Below are 16152 nucleotides of genomic sequence, written 5' to 3'. Positions count from 1 at the left end.
CTCATCTTACCGTAGCATAGTGTGAGCCAGGAGAGGTAGGATAGAAGTCTGTGTAGATATCTGCATTATATTTACTCTAGCTGCCAACTTCGTATTATTGTGGAATCACCAGTGCCTTTGAGCTACAAAATCTACACCACATAGAGCATTTTGATAAATTACACAGACTTTCCTCATTTGAGGTTCAGATAAAACTGAAAAAAATGTATTTTTAGCTGCCAGGGGATATCAAAAACTGGTACAATTCTAAGGGCAAATCACTTAAAAACTCTATTCATAGGCCTAATCCATAATTTGCAGTGTGTTATCCTTTATTAGAAGAGTGTGGCGCCACCACTAGCTCTGTTTACAGCGTGAGTTATTGGAATGAAGACATATTTTCCCACTAAAATGTATTAACAGAGCTTTTGATACAGTGAACAGTTGACAATATGTGACAGCTTACAGTTTTACATTTATCTTAAGGCTGCAAAATGTCTAATGTCTGGTGTGAAACATAACTGTATTTTGAATTATAATGGTTAAGAAAGCTTCAGAAAGCTCTGTTTCCATCTACAAGTCAAAATCTTGAGGAACATATGTGGATGTAACAGAAATTTAGATAAAACAAATCAATGAATCAAATCAAATTCTGGATTGTCCTAGAGGAGAAAGGATGAAGTGGTCAGTCAGACCGTAAGCAGTCCACAAAGGTTGTGCAGTTTCTGCTTTGCGTGTCTGTACAATGTTACGTTCACCTGCTGGTGCCTCACAATACAAGTGCCATAAGACTCCAAGATACGTTATTTTTTAAATGAACTGGTGTATAGAGGCAAGAAGAGTTAGCGTTAAGTTATTCATTACTTTCATAAAGTAAGGCTATGATATCCTCTGCATAACTCCAAATCTGGGAGGTGTTAGTCAATGCAGGAAAAGAACATCCAACAAGAAATAAATGTTTGCCACCTTCTTATTCAGATGACTGGTCTGTTTTTATTCATAATTTATTCAAGTAAAAATACAAAAACACAAGAGGTTCTTACTTGCATTTACTTGCTTTTGCATTTACTTGCACATTACTTGGTTTTCGCTGCTTCTTCAGGTTCACTCAACAAGCACGTCATTCACTGTTACGTTTTCATTTGCCTAAATTCTGAATAAAAACATTCATCATTTGAATTACTCATTACTTTGCTTGTATTATTGATGTGAAAACCAGTGTATAGGGACATAAGTATTTTCTTTATGTGTGATAAAACAATAGAGTAACAGATGCTGTGTAATCACACCAGGTTGTCAGTTGTAGCGGCCATAAAATTCAAAAGTATATCAACTCAGAAACAACCACAAAAATGGCTGGGGGACATACTACTTGCTTTTTAATTAAATGAACAGCCAGTATTAATGGGTGTAGTAGAAATGGAATAAGAGACAGCTGTAATGTACAGAAACTGCTAATTTGTCGAATTGGGAATGAAGTTAATAACCTGTTGGCTTTGGAAATACACACATCTCAATTGTAATGTCTTTCGAGTGTGCGCGTTTGTGTGTGCGTGTGTGTGTGTGTGTGTCTGTGTGTGCGTGCGTGTATGTGCTTTTATGATAGTCAACTTGCCTTAAATGTAAAAAAGGAAAAAAAAAGAAAGACTGCTGTGTAGAAGTGTTTAGCAATCTAGTCTGATTATGGAATTATATAGAAAATATGGTTTACCTGTGGTCGTACATTTTTGTCAAGTTTTGTTAAGTTTTGTTGTGTACTTTATGAAAGAGTACAGTTCTGTTTACTTGAATAAATTTATCTGCAAAGCATTCTGTGAGGGTCGTGTTTTCTTCTCGTTGGATGTCCTTTTTGTTTTATTTTCCTGATCTCAAAAGTGACACGGATGGACAAGGCAACTTTGGACACAATGCAGTGACCTTCCTTTTTGTTTGTTTTTTTTGTTTTTTTTTGGTAGTGTAGTATATTAGGAACCTTCAAATATTCCCCAGGTGTGCTTTACCCAATAATGAAAGAAATACCTTGATAAAGTCTCCAAGTCCAAATTTTGTCATACAGTCACTTGTTACCTTTTGGAAAGTTTTTTAATTCAAAAATACTTTTTACTTTGAGCCAGCCATCTTTAAGAGAAAGCAGTCTTGCTGTTGTCTTGCTCAGTGACATTTAATTAAAGGAGTTGGATACTGGCTGGACAGTCTGACAGTCTCTAACCACCAGGTCACTCTACCGCCAAACATCACCGCTCTATCATTCAAATTAAACATTTATCTCACCCACATTATTTTGACCTTCTTTTCACCCACATGGCTTATTCATCATCTTAAATATTTTAATGACTTTGCTGTTCTTACTGCTATGGAGATCAGGTCATTTTCTTACATTATGCTTTCACATTAGCCCTCTACAGACATACAGAGCAAACAAATGACTAATTATAATGGCACTGACCATAAATCACAAATAACAACAATAACAACAGGCTGTACAAATGTAAAACTCTTCACTTTTGTTATTATTGTTATTACCTTATGTGTTTTTATGGTATTCTTAGGTAGAAAACATCAGAATCACTATATATACAGTATCAGAACCATTGAAAATTGTCCTTTGGAGACCCACACCTGTGCCTTCTTAATTACATTTTAATTTGTCATACCCATATTGAACTGTTGAATTCTTAAAATGTATTTGAGTAAATTATTTCAAAAATTGTATTTGTAAGGCACAGTTTACAATTCAGTGCAGTTACTTGAAATTGAATATTATTATTACTGATAATAACAATTTCAAATTTGTTTTTTCCAATTTTCCAGTTCAATTTTCTTACTTCAGATCCATGCATGTTGAAACTAGATTTTGTTATGGGGTGCTGTAAGTAGTTTCTGTTTTCATGTGTGTGTTTGTCCGACAAGTGTGTGTGTGTGTGTGTGTAGGTGTGTGTGTGTGTGTGTGTGTGTGTCAGTCTTGTCACTCTCCAAGGTTCTCGATGTCTGGAGTATTTCTCCACAGCAGCCTATGTGAATTCAAATGTCAGCTATATTAACATTAGAAATGGAGATCATCCAGGAGACGGAAATGTTGGGCTTATTAAAAAATGCATGAAAAACATGAAACTTTTATGAAATCACTGTATGTTGTTTATTCTGCATACATGAATACAAACAAATAGCTAAGCAGTACACAGGCTTATAACTCCAAACAAACAGCTGGAGCCTATAAAATGTAATGTTCAGTACCCTACAGTTCCTACATCTGATGCTCAGTGTGTTACAATGGGAAATCAACTTCAGCCCAAAAGTGATGTTAAATTCAGCAGACTGTTACTAATGACATCCAAAAGCTCATTCAGAAGACCAAAACAGTATGAAACGTAAACCTTCAAAAATGCATAACTTTTTCAACATGAAATCAAAATGACTATGTGAAAATGTTCATTATGCCTACTCTGGAGCAACTTTAATGAGCCATAAAGTTTTGGAAGATCATTTGTTTTACATTTATGAACTTCTTTTTGATGTTAAGGCGTGAAGCTGTCACAACAAAGGCAGTTTCTTTGCCTCCTTTTGCTGTTCAAGCTATTTCAGGCTGCTTACTGTGTGGGAGATGTCTCATCTTCCTCGCTTTCAAAGTCGGACCCGGTTTCGTGGGTCTATGAAGTTAATTAGTCAATATCTCATGTTAGGAAAGGTTTCTAACTGTACACAGTCGACAAAAGTGTTGTGAAGAAAGTAACTCCATGAAGTGAACTCTTTGAACACCCTTGTGAATGTGGCACCTAAAATGGAGTCAACCATTGAGGCACAGTTTGTTCCTTGACTTATGCTAAACTGTCGTCTCTTTTACTGGCTATGTTTACATGCGCACAATAATGCTACTATTACTAATGTAAGGCAATAGTCTAATTACAGTAATCCCGTTTACATGACTGAAGTACTTATTTTGATTATCCAGAAAGAACTGCGGAAATCAGGTTGGGTTTTTTTGGCTAAAAAATGAACTTGTTTCCTGTCCCACCATTATCACATATTTACCAAAACAATTACAGCCATGATTCTGCACCACATCATGTTGTGCGTCACAGCCATAGGCCTATCTCTATTCCAATTACAAAATACCATGCTTCAGGCAGTACTTTTGGGAAACCTGTTGGAAAGGAGGAAATTACTCATGCAGCTGATGCAACACCGGCGATCCAGTTTTTTTGGATGCGTAGGCTATACAGAGCAAGGATTGGTGGGAACAGGGAGGGAGTTCAGTGATGTAGAGAGGAGAGAAAACTTTAGAATGGATCTGTGTGAACTGTGTCACCATCCATGCTCCTTTACTGATGATAAGAATGGCAATTGAACGCTATAAACTTGGAAGTTATGGAAGCGTATCGCATGCATAATTCAAATGGAAATGTTATATGTAAAATGGCCATGTAATCCTACATTTGAATTTAAATTTGCCACTTGTATGTGCAGTTTTTGACTCAAAATGGAAATTCAAATTCAATAATGTCATTTGCATTTGACATTTCCTATACTAGTATTGACATTTCATTTAAACAGATTTGCACACTTTATTTTTAGCTTTATTCAAATGATGATGCAAATTGAAAAATTAAAATGTATTTCCCGAACTGCATAGATATGTTTCATGTGATTATGCAATAATGGTGTCAAAATTATAATTGATATGTCATTTACCTTATATGGTTTTGCACTCTCTAATAGGGCATTTTACATTTCAAAGACAATATTATGCTGTAAAGGTGGCAAAATGTAAATGGTTATCCAAATATAAAAAGCGAAACAGTGCCTCCTGTCTTTGCCATTTAATACACTCGCCACTGCGTTGATTCCCTGGCAAAATGCAATTGCAAATGCATTTCGAGAGGACTGCATTAACATTGTCACAGGCGTCCACCTGTCAGTCATCCCATTAAGGCGGGTCTTGCGCAATCATAAGTAGTTCACAACGTGGGAAAGGAGAGAAGGCGGGGAGTTCCGTGAAGCTGGCTACAATATCATTTCCGGTTCTGTCGCCGAAGCGCATTTTCTTTTCAAAATAAAAGCCCGACGAGACTGCCACTTGTCGTGAAATCTCCCTAACTAGGGGAGACTGGGGACGGTTGCAACGCTTTTTGCATTTCTCTCAGTTACTCAGAGACTATTTGGACTAGACCAACCAAATTTTTATATATTAAACTTACATCTGTCTGCTAATTACCCATACCATTTAAAGATGATTACATATGACATCGTTCACAATATTTATTTGAATGAAAGAAGTCAGATGTTGCAACTGACCCCAACCCTGGGGTCAGTTGCAACACGATCAGGGACGGTTTAATTAAATTTAATTATTTATTTATTTTGTAATATTTATCAAATAACAGTTATTGAGTTTTGTTTGTTTATGCGTAGAACATAGGCGTACCTTGAGTCAGTGTGCGGATGTTACAGGTGCTATTCAATCTCTCCATATTTCAGTGTTAGACAGGAAGAATGGAACAATTTGCAATGCAACGAACTTTTATTAAACATGTATTTATTGTACAAAACTGCAACTGTTTTAAAAACTGATTTTTGTCACACTCCAGTGAATGTGAACTGCGACCTTGGGTTTCCTGAAAGGCACACAGACATCCCAAAATGACACAGCTAATAAGCAAACACCCCCACCCCCTCCCCCCGTCAAAGATTCATAAGCGAACGAACAACCTCCCCCGTTCCCCCAACAATTCTGCCGGCTCCCGGAAAGCCATTCCATCAACAATTTTAAAAAAATATGGAAATTCATTCATTCACAGTAATGGAATTTATGGAGTTTATGGAATCGGAATAAGGTGGTGTGACAGATGGTGAAGTCCTTGGCCACTGCCCTGACTGTCCTGCCCTCATCCCTGATTATATCTGATGCTCGTGAGGGGAACCCCTCTGTTAGTAACCCTCTTCCTCACTCTTGGCATACTGAAAACAAACAGAATACAATTTCTACTTTTAGATGATTTATTCACTGTATGACAAACAATAATGGCTTACTATGTGCTAATGGACCATTACAATAATAAGATTACGTTAATACAAAATAATGAAATGATCGCGTTATTACGTTATTAACTCCAATGATTATGTACCTTACAATGACTTGTGCATGTATAAATGTATACGTTATAACGTAATCTTATTTTTATTTTTTGTAATGGCATCAATACGCCACCGTAGAAGACAACAGTTGACAATTTTATATATTTGGGTGAACTTTCCTTTTATGTACCCCGCAATGACTTGTGCATGTATAAATGTATACGTTATAACGTAATCTTTTTTTTTTTTGTATAAAAAAAAGCAATACAAATTTGTATTTGGGTGAACTATCCTTTTATGTACATCACAATGACTTGTGCATGTATAAATGTATACGTTATAACGTAATCTTTTTTTTTTTTGTAAAAAAAAGCAATACAAATTTGTATTTGGGTGAACTATCCTTTTATGTACCCCACAATGACTTGTTGAAAAATACTGTTATGTGGTCTGTTTTGATATGGCTGCTTAGCTTGGGGACAGTTGCAACAACTTGTTGCAACCGTCCCCAACCCTATCAGCCATGACAGAACATCATGTGCTAGCTAGACACACTGACCTTGACACATGCTAATCATGTCACTTAGAAGTCAACAAAACAATGATTCAAACTAAGTAAGTTTTGATTAATTCATACAAAAGGTCAGGACAGTATGACAAAAATACAGCTCATGAAAAAAATTACTTTCATACCTCCAAAACAAGTTTTTTTTCCCAATAAATGCAGCAGCAGATGTTGAATGTGTCTTCTGTCTTCCTGGTGGGGGGAGGGTCTAACTGAGCATGTGCAGTATGAGTGTCATCACTCTAGCATGTTTCTGATTGGAGAAATAAGACTTGTTGCAACCGTCCCCAGTCTCCCCTAATCTATCTACTAAAGCGAGGAATCTCTGTCTTGAGTGAGTGAGTGAGTGTGTGTGTGTGTGTGTGTGTGTGTGTGTGTGTGTGTGTGTGTGTGTGTGTGTGTGTGTGTGTGTGTGTGTGTGTGTCCTTCGCATATCGCGAGATCCGTTTGTCCGATCTACTTCACACTTGGCGGGTGTATTGCTGGGGACCCAAGGACGTGCAGTGTTGGATTTGGTGCAATTTGGACACGCGACACGTTCAATATTAATAAACTTTGACTAAACAAACGAACAGCGAGCTGCTCAGCTCTGTGTCTGAGTGCAGCAGGGGCTGTTTGATATAAACAGCGTACATCACAGCGGGGCGGGGCTTCAGGGCTCTGACTGGCTGAGCGGGACAAAGGCACACGGCCGCTCAGTTAAACTGCCCGAGAGAGAAGAATGAGCACACACTGGAGTAAAAATAGAGGCGGAGGCAGTAAAACTAGCCAATAGGAGCGCAGACACGTTTGATTGGCAGCAGAATCAACCAATGGAAGGCCGTAAACTGCTTCTACGGTTCAAGCGCAGTTTAGTCTCACTGGTGAAGTCTGGGGACTGGGGACCCAAGGACGTGCAGTGTCGGATTTGGTGCAATTTGGACACGCGTCACGTTCAATATTACTAAACTTTGAATAAACAAGCGGACAGCGCTCTGTGCGGCTCAAGTGGTACGGGCATGCGCGGTTCTCGAGAAAGCTGCAAGCAGCAATCGGCCCGTTCCGGACAGGCACGTTTTGAACGGGAACTGCAGTAATTATTAATAATTATGCGAAATGTTTAAGAAGATCGCTCTTTAATGTCCGCGAATCAAGTTAATGCTGAGCTGGAATAACAAATATAAAGGTAGGGGGCCTACTGTAGAGTTTTATTGTAATAAATAGTAGGCCTATAATTTCCTCATCACTTTGATATAATAGAGTACTTAACATAGAACTTGGAAATGAAAATGTTAAATAAATGTTTTTGACAACAATATAGAACAACAAAACAATTTTCTTTAGTTTCAAAACTCTGTACAATTTTGGATAATACATAGGCTACACCACCGAGACACAGAGAGAGAGAGAGAGAGCGAGAGAGAGAGAGAGAGGGGTGAAACGACAGAGGACTAATCTCTGATGTGTTGTTCTGTTTTAGAATTCAGTATTTAACGTTACTGATGTTAAACCATGTTAACCATAACCAAAAGAAAATGCACTTCGGCGACAGAACCGGAAATGATATTGTGGCCAGCTTCACGGAACTCCCCGCCTTCTCTCCTTTCCCATGTTGTGAACTACTTATGATTGTGCAACGCAAGACCCGCCTTAATGGGATGACTGACAGGCTTATGACCGTGTTCTTCAGGGTATTCTGTGGGAGTTGGACCTGGAGTATGGGGTGCCAGGGTCACTGCTATGAACCATTTGGTCCCTGTGCACTCAAAGTGAGAGCTGTGTTCACAATGTTCACATACTTGGCATCAAGTCAAGCATGTTCAAGGTGGGCATCAGACTCCAACAAGGGCATGCCTTGTCCCCTCTCCTGTTTATGATATTCACGGACAGGATATCAAGGCACAGCCGAGGTCTGGAGAGTGTCCAGTTCGGTGACATTACGGTGGCATCATGTTTGCGGATGATGTCACCCTTCTCGCTTCATTGGACTGTGATCTCCAATGTGCACTGTAACTGTTTGCAGCTGAGTGTGAAGCGGTCGGGATGAGGATCAGCACCAAGTCTGAGGTCTGTGGTTCTTCTCCAGAACAAGGTGGTCTGTCCCATCCAGGTGAGGGAGCAGCTGCCCAAAGTGGAGGAGTTCAGGTATCTCGGGATCTTATTCACGAGTGAGGGTAAGAAGGATCGTGAGATTGACTAACGATTAGATGCATTGGCTGTAGTAATGCATGCATTGTATCAGACCATAGTGGTGAAGAGAGAGAGCTGAGTCACAAAGCAAAGCTCTTGATTTACCGGTTGATCTTTGTTCTGACCTATGGTCACAAGCTTAGGTAGGGGCCAAAAGAATGATCGCGGATACGAGCAGCTGAGATGAGGCTCCTCCACAGGGTGGCTGACTTCACTCTGCGTTCAGCGATCCAAGAACACCTTGGTATCAAGTCGGTACTCTTCCACATTGAGAGGAGCCAGTTGAGGTGGTTTGGTCACCTGGTGAGGATGCCCCTGGGCGCCTCCCTTTGGAGGTGTTCCGGGCATGACCGACTGGGAGGAGACCTTGGGGTAGACCCAGCACATGCTGGTGGGACTACATGTCCCATCTGGCCTGGGAGTGCCTGGCCAAGAGGAGCTGGAGGACATAAAGTAACTCTTTCTCGTCGCAACACAATTACCATGAGCAGCTCACTTATAGCCAAAAAACAGTCTATCAATCAATACTAGCCGTCAATACTAGCAGTCAATCAATACTAGCCAAGTAGCCGGAGCTACCAAGTTGTGTTTGGCCCGGCTATGGCTTCTCTCCCCACAGACAGCCCACAGTAGCAACAATTAGCCTCTCACCACATAGTTTAGTTTAGTTTATTAGGATCCCCATTAGCTGTCACTAAGGTAACAGCTAGTCTTCCTGGGGTCCACAAAGGACATAGTCTCAGCTGCTAAAGTTAAATTAACGGGATGAAAGTTAAGACTAAGAAATAAACTGTGTTCAAACAACTGTGTTGTTGAGTTGTGAAGTTGCTGAGATGTGAAGAGATGTGCTGTGGGAATATGGGCTCTGATTGGTCGAATGACAGCCACTATAAAGTCAAACCTAACTACTGCACTGAAGTAGAGTACAGTCTACCAGAAACTAGTGATTAATCCCTCCCCTCTCTCAAACAGCCAACAACAACAAGCCATTTGCCTACAATGCGACCAATCCCAATCGAGATTGGTCGATTCACAGCCAATCACAATGCATGCTGGCCAAACCTGATGGGGACAACTTTGCCCCCCAAAAAAGATGACATACACCAAACAGACTTATAATAGTGCGCTACTGTCTATAGTGGCTTGCTTAACAACAACCAGGCACTCCACTATACCCAGACAGTCTGGGGGAGCAAAAACAGGCACAATCCAAGGGACACAGTTCAACCAGCCGGCTCGTTTGCCCGGGCTTTACCCAAGTCTCTGTCATAGACAAGAAGTCCAGTCCATAAGAAACAAAAAGGTCATTCAAGATAAAAGTCTTCTTGGACAGTGTAATGTTAAATAAAATTAAGTGATTTTCTGGCACCACCTAGTGGTTTGTTCTAAGACTGCGACACATGACAAAGTCAGAGTTTAGAAGCTTTTCCCTGATTTCTGTTCATATTTTGTAATTTCATTTGAGGTGCTGCATATATGATTATCCCAGCCATTGTTACGAGACAATATTAGTCCAGCCTTTCTGATGGTAGTGATTAATAATTCATTGATGATTATTCATAAAAATATTCATAGCAAAGATAACTGTACATTTATTTACACTGTTTACATTAGAGACTTACCTGTGTCCAAAAGCTTTTTGTTCATGTACAAATTCTGAATATATTCTTTATATACCTTGTCATTGCAATTTCACACATAGGGAGAATTCACTGCTGTGAAAATGTATGTTGGACAGGACAAGTAAACAGCATACATGTTATATAGCGCCTGGGTCATCACTGAAGTCTTGCAGTACTCATTATTCTCAAGAGTTCATCTGTCAATTCATGCAGAGCCACTCATGTAGGGGACAGAATGATGAGGGTAATATTTACAGGGGTATCATGTTGCACAGATTCTACCCATGGCGCCCAATTTACTGTACCAACAACCAAAAGGTTATTAGGATTTCTGCCAAGTGCATTAGGAAAATCGTTTAGTTGCCCTGTGGTTTAGAATAGCAGGGGTGTCATGAGTCTGTTTGCAATCATTGATTTGGAAAGGATTAACCTGGCTTCATGCTCTGATGGAAGCTTCTTCAAAATGTCTGTGGTCAAGCTTTGCGACCCTGCATCATGCTTCCATCACTGAAAGCCTATAACAATAACAACAAACTTACAGAAAAATCTTAAAATCACAATGAAATTAAAAATGACTTTTTCACCTTGTTAGCTAAATTTCCATGTCATAAATGTACACATATGTAACAATAAACTTTTATTTTCTTGTATTTTTATATCAATATCCCATTTGTTTACTTCCTGGAAAACAGTGTATTTTTAGTGGATACTTCATCAGTAGGTGTAACATTCCAATCAATAATGCTATCTCCACTTTTTTTTTGGCATTAATGTAGATTCTTGTTTGTTTGTTCATTTGTCTTGTTTGTCAGTATAAATTATTCAACATTCACTTGGGAAAACACACTTGTAACTTAACTTAAACAGTAAAGTTTTAAGCTGAAAAATAATGAATAGAAATGTACAGTTGGAAGACTACTGAATGGGAAAGCATACAGATGGTTTTGAGAGTTGTAGTGCTATATTGAGCCTATGTGCCCAAGGGATCAGCATGGGTACCTCTGATCCACTAGACAGCAGAGTTTTTCTTACGTAGCTCCCCTCTCCCATCTGTCTACATCTCACTCTAAAAATAACTTTGCCTGCACCAGAGGTGGGAGCTGGACTTCCTCAGGTCTAATAGCACCTTTGTTGTTAAAGATTATGCAACTGGAAGTCTGTGTGATTGACACACTTTAAAGATATCTATAATTAAGAACAATATTTTTTCAGCAACTTGTTTTGATATATTTAGTTGTGAGTTGTTATTTAAATCCCTTTTAGTGTAGTTTAATCCTATTTAGTGTAAATGAATATTTCACATCTGGATAGCCCATTTTGACAGTTCACAGACGGTAGTGTTGGCACATTTCTTCTCAGTGTTGACACCCAGGAGTAACATTATTTCTCACTTTTCCTGAATCCATTTAGCATGTCCAAAATTGACATGTGAAGGGGAGGGGATGGAACGAAATCTACTGCAGAACACTCTGTAATAGTGCTGCAGTCAATGAATTTACAGCTTGTTTGCGAAATGAAAGGGAAAACTGCTTAGTGCACCTTGTCCCAAGTAAATATTTATGAATGGGCAGAGACAGGGAAATCATTATTTGCCACTCCACCCTTATTTCCCTCCCTCCTCCTCCTGATGTTTGGAAAAAACAAACATAGTATGAGCCAATGGAATCGGAGTACCAGAAAGGCATACAGAGGGCCAGTATATATTGAGCTGCCCACAGTGTTATTGGTTCCTCTCAGTATTTCAAGGTGTGCCACTGTGCCTTGTAGGATCCATTGGCCTCAGACAGACATGGCACGTCTGGCCCTCCCTATCTTTCTCCTTCTTTGCTTCTCTTTGCTCCACTGCAGCTCCAGCCGTCCATCACGCACCAGGAAGGCTGTGTCGGTTCGACAGATGGGTAATTATACACATCATGCAAACCTACTGGCAGAAGTAAATGCTTACTACCAGTGTTTATCTGACCTGGCTTTCTCGCTTTTCTATCGAGATGCAGCTGCAGATGAAGATGATGTTAAGTCCCAGCTTGACAAGCTGTGGCAGGAGGTGAACTCACTGAAGGAGATTCAGGCTTTGCAGACAGGTACGACTCTCACACACTGGATAGAGCCAGATGAAGGAGGCAGTGACTCAGAGAGGAGATAAGGGTAGACTCATGGAGTTACTGCACTCCATGTTGATTAAAACTTTTCACTGGTTAATATTTGTACTTTGTATTATGTTGCATTATAGATGGGTTGCAAGGCACAGGCTTCACATAGGATCGTACTGAAGATGTGAACACTGGCCTTCTTCCAGTGTTCCTTGTTGATTTAGACCTCAACCTGTGCTCATACAGGAGTGTGGAAACTGTTGTGAACTTTTTGGTTTGCTCAATCACCAGTAGAGGGCAGGAACACTCATATCAGAGTTAGATTTCAGGATTATTATGGAGAAAATGTAGGATTGCATAAGAGAAAATATATTACGAAACAGATACTTTATAGAGGCCATTTTTTGCTTAATAACATCCATAATGATTTGCTTATTAATGAGGAACCAAGAGATGATAAGGTTTTGAACACTTTGATCATAGTCAGTTTGCAATCCAATACATTAATGAGGCAAGTGCTTTCTATTTTCAGTTTGTCTCCGTGGCATCAAAGCTCACAGGAAGTGTTATCTTACAATTGAGGAGCCCAAACATTACCACGAAGCAAATGAAGACTGTATTGCACAAGGAGGAACCCTCGCAACGCCACGAGACCTGATTGAAAACAATGAACTGAGAGACTATGCAAAGAGGAGTGCGCCGGGATCCAAGGACTTCTGGATCGGTGTGGCAGACATAGTGAAGGAAGGCCAGTATGTTGATGTCAACAGCATGCCCATCAGCTTCTTCAACTGGGACCGCTCCAAGAAGCAGCCCACAGGAACCAAGAGGGAGAGCTGTGTTGTTCTTTCAGTGGTTGCACAAGGAAAGTGGTATGATGAGGTTTGTCGCAGCCAGAAAAAGTACATTTGTGAATACCTCATTCCCTAAAGGAGGCCAAATGGTTGTTGACAACCTGATGATCACTTGTGCTGGTCATTTATTAAAATCATGCAGAATTACAACTTTTGTTTGAATCTTTTTTTCTTTTTCTTTTTTTAATCAGTGCCTATTCTGTTCAGTTATATCATGTTTACCATGAGTTTTTTGTGTTTTCCTTCATATAGAAAGGTGACTTATTATAGCCCATATAATACCATATAATATGCAGTTGCTTGATGAAGAATTTACATAATGTTTCTGATTATCTTAACGAGGTTAGCCTTACTGCAGTGTTCGGTAATAATTGTAACTGTAACCATTGATTGACATAATCAGATTAAGTAATGTAATTACCCCATGACACTTAAAAATCAAATACAGTGTCTCTTTCTTTGTTAATGGATATCAGACTACTTCATTTGCATGTTCAGTTTATTTATGCAAAGACCCAGGAGTTAAAATTATGAAAAATGGTTAGATCTATCACAATTAAAACCACACATGACTGCCTCATCTAATGACTAAATACCACGAGAAGGCTTGCAATCAGTTATGAACTGGGGCAGCATAGAAAGCAACAAGTGGAAACATAAAACCTCTGTTGCATTACAATTACTCCATTTATCCATATCTTTTTCCTATTTTTAACATTGATTTTTCTAGGGAAGGCTTTCTGAGCACTGACCTCTTTTTCAACATCTTGATTTTGATCTTGACGGTGATGCTCTGGCCGGCAGAAAATAGGAGCCTGTCTGGCCTGACCAGGGAACAACAGGTTGAAACCAAACCAATAAAGCTCAAATCTGAATTTTTAAATAAAATTCAATTTTATAATTTAACTTGTTTTAATTCACTGTTTAGAAACATTGTCAATGTAAACAAACCTTTTACAGCTACAAAACATGTTTAAAACTCAGTCATTATACTGACATACTGTCTGTCCTTGTATTATAAATCATTTTGAGAGTAAGTGGGGTGAAAAAAAGGGGTTGCCATGGCACAGTTTAAATGCTCTCATCACATGAAATGTCATAGTTAAACATCCTAATCCCCACCTGTCTCTACCATTGATCCTGGTTGGTGGGAATCAGGATGGTAGGAGATGAGAGTCTTGCCTCTATTACATTTAGCATGTAGGTTGAAGATGTAACCATTCCCAAATGTCATGTTATCTGCATTAATTACTTTATACAGGCTTTCTCTTCAAACTTCTCTAGTAGTGAGCCTTTATTCTGAAGTAGACAAATGCTTTCACAGCAAGACATGTAGAAAAAGGCCATCAGTAAGCTGTACCTCTGTAAACCATCACAGCAAGAAAACTGCAATAATTCTCACAGCCTTACACCACCTGTCCAATGAGAGAAGATAAGATGTGTATATATGTGTGTGTGTGTGTGTGTGTGTGTGTGTGTGTGTGTGTGCGTGTGTGTGTGTAGTTCCCCTGGGCACATGGGAGTCAGGGGGCAGAGGGATAAAGAGAGAGAGACAGAGAGTTAGAATTAGTCATAACTTGAATATGCCATGGCTTCCCCATAATGACTCTGTGTCCCATCTTGACCACCCTGTTCAAAATGTCCCAGACATGTCACTGCAAATACCAGGATGAAAAAAAAGAGCAGGAAGGATTGCCACCAAAACTGCTCACCGAGGCAAACATCAGTTCCACAAACCTCTGCCTCGGAGACGAGCTGGTCCATTAAAACCAAGACCACCTGTCACCATACAGCTTCCACCGAAGAGCTGTCACCCAACTTAACGAGCCCTCTGATGACTCACCCCTGCACACCCCGCAATATCAAGACTCCTCCTCACTCCTAACTGTCTGTGTGTCATACTACTTTAAAAATATATTGCTGTGCTATTTATATTTATTATAACCACAATCTTGCACTACTTGCACGTCCCTGTGTAACTTCAGACTTTGCATACTATGACACTTTGCACCCTCAGAAATGTCTGTTCTCCACTGCTCATAACTTATTTCATACATCTGCTCATTACATTCATATTTCATATTCTGTTCAGTATAACTACCTCATGGCACAAAAACCTTGTGCACAGCATGTCAGTCAAGAGGTGCTGGTAACGGTAGGAAAAAGATAAAAGGAGCAAAAAATGCCACATATTCATGGCTGTAACACAAGACCCAGGACAACAGACTTGGTGCAAAATAATCCTTTTTATTTTAAGATCGTAATGAGTTAATGGGTCATCCCTACCATCCTGGAGTAGTGATTTGGGTGTTTAACTATGACTTTTAATGTGATTAGAGCATTGTAACTGCACTATAGATATCTAAAAACAATGTCACCCCACTTACTCTCAGAATGATTGACAGAGTTTGTAATACAAAGACTGACAGTATGTCAGTATGATGACTGAGTTTACAATATTATTTGAGGCTGTGAAAGGTTAGTTTACATTGAGACTGTTAATTAATATTGAAATAAAACTAATAAAATCATAAAATTGAATTTTGTTTAAAAATCAAGATTTTGGCTTTATTGGTCAATTTTGACCAGAATATTTCAGGAACGTAACTGATGCTCTTAGAAATTCACAATCTTTGTAATATGTTTTCTCTTGCTACCTGCTGACCCCTAGAGTGAGAAACCTTGAAATACAACACAAACCACCTGTGTTCTGTTCACCTTCTTCACACTTTTACCAGTCTAGCACTTATGGTAAACTACAACAATTGAATCCCCTTCTACTGTAAAAGGATGCAAGAAAA

The 16152-nt window shown here is 39.3% G+C and overlaps 1 protein-coding gene across 1 annotated transcript; it reads left to right on the top strand.

Annotated features, from left to right (window-relative positions):
- The first annotated feature begins 12147 nt into the window (after positions 1-12147).
- clec3a (C-type lectin domain family 3, member A) lies at positions 12148-13501 on the top strand. The gene is made up of 3 exons (XM_071910037.2): positions 12148-12305; positions 12402-12488; positions 13030-13501. The coding sequence occupies exons 1-3, from the start codon at positions 12197-12199 to the stop codon at positions 13425-13427; spliced, it is 594 nt and encodes a 197-aa protein (XP_071766138.2). The 5' UTR covers positions 12148-12196; the 3' UTR covers positions 13428-13501.
- Positions 13502-16152: the final 2651 nt, after the last annotated feature.

The sequence above is a fragment of the Centroberyx gerrardi genome, chromosome 1 (genome assembly GCF_048128805.1).
Source record: "Centroberyx gerrardi isolate f3 chromosome 1, fCenGer3.hap1.cur.20231027, whole genome shotgun sequence".
Taxonomy (NCBI): Eukaryota; Metazoa; Chordata; class Actinopteri; order Beryciformes; family Berycidae; genus Centroberyx; species Centroberyx gerrardi.
Note: the sequence above shows the minus strand (reverse complement) of the source record. Positions and strands in the feature narration are given on the sequence as shown.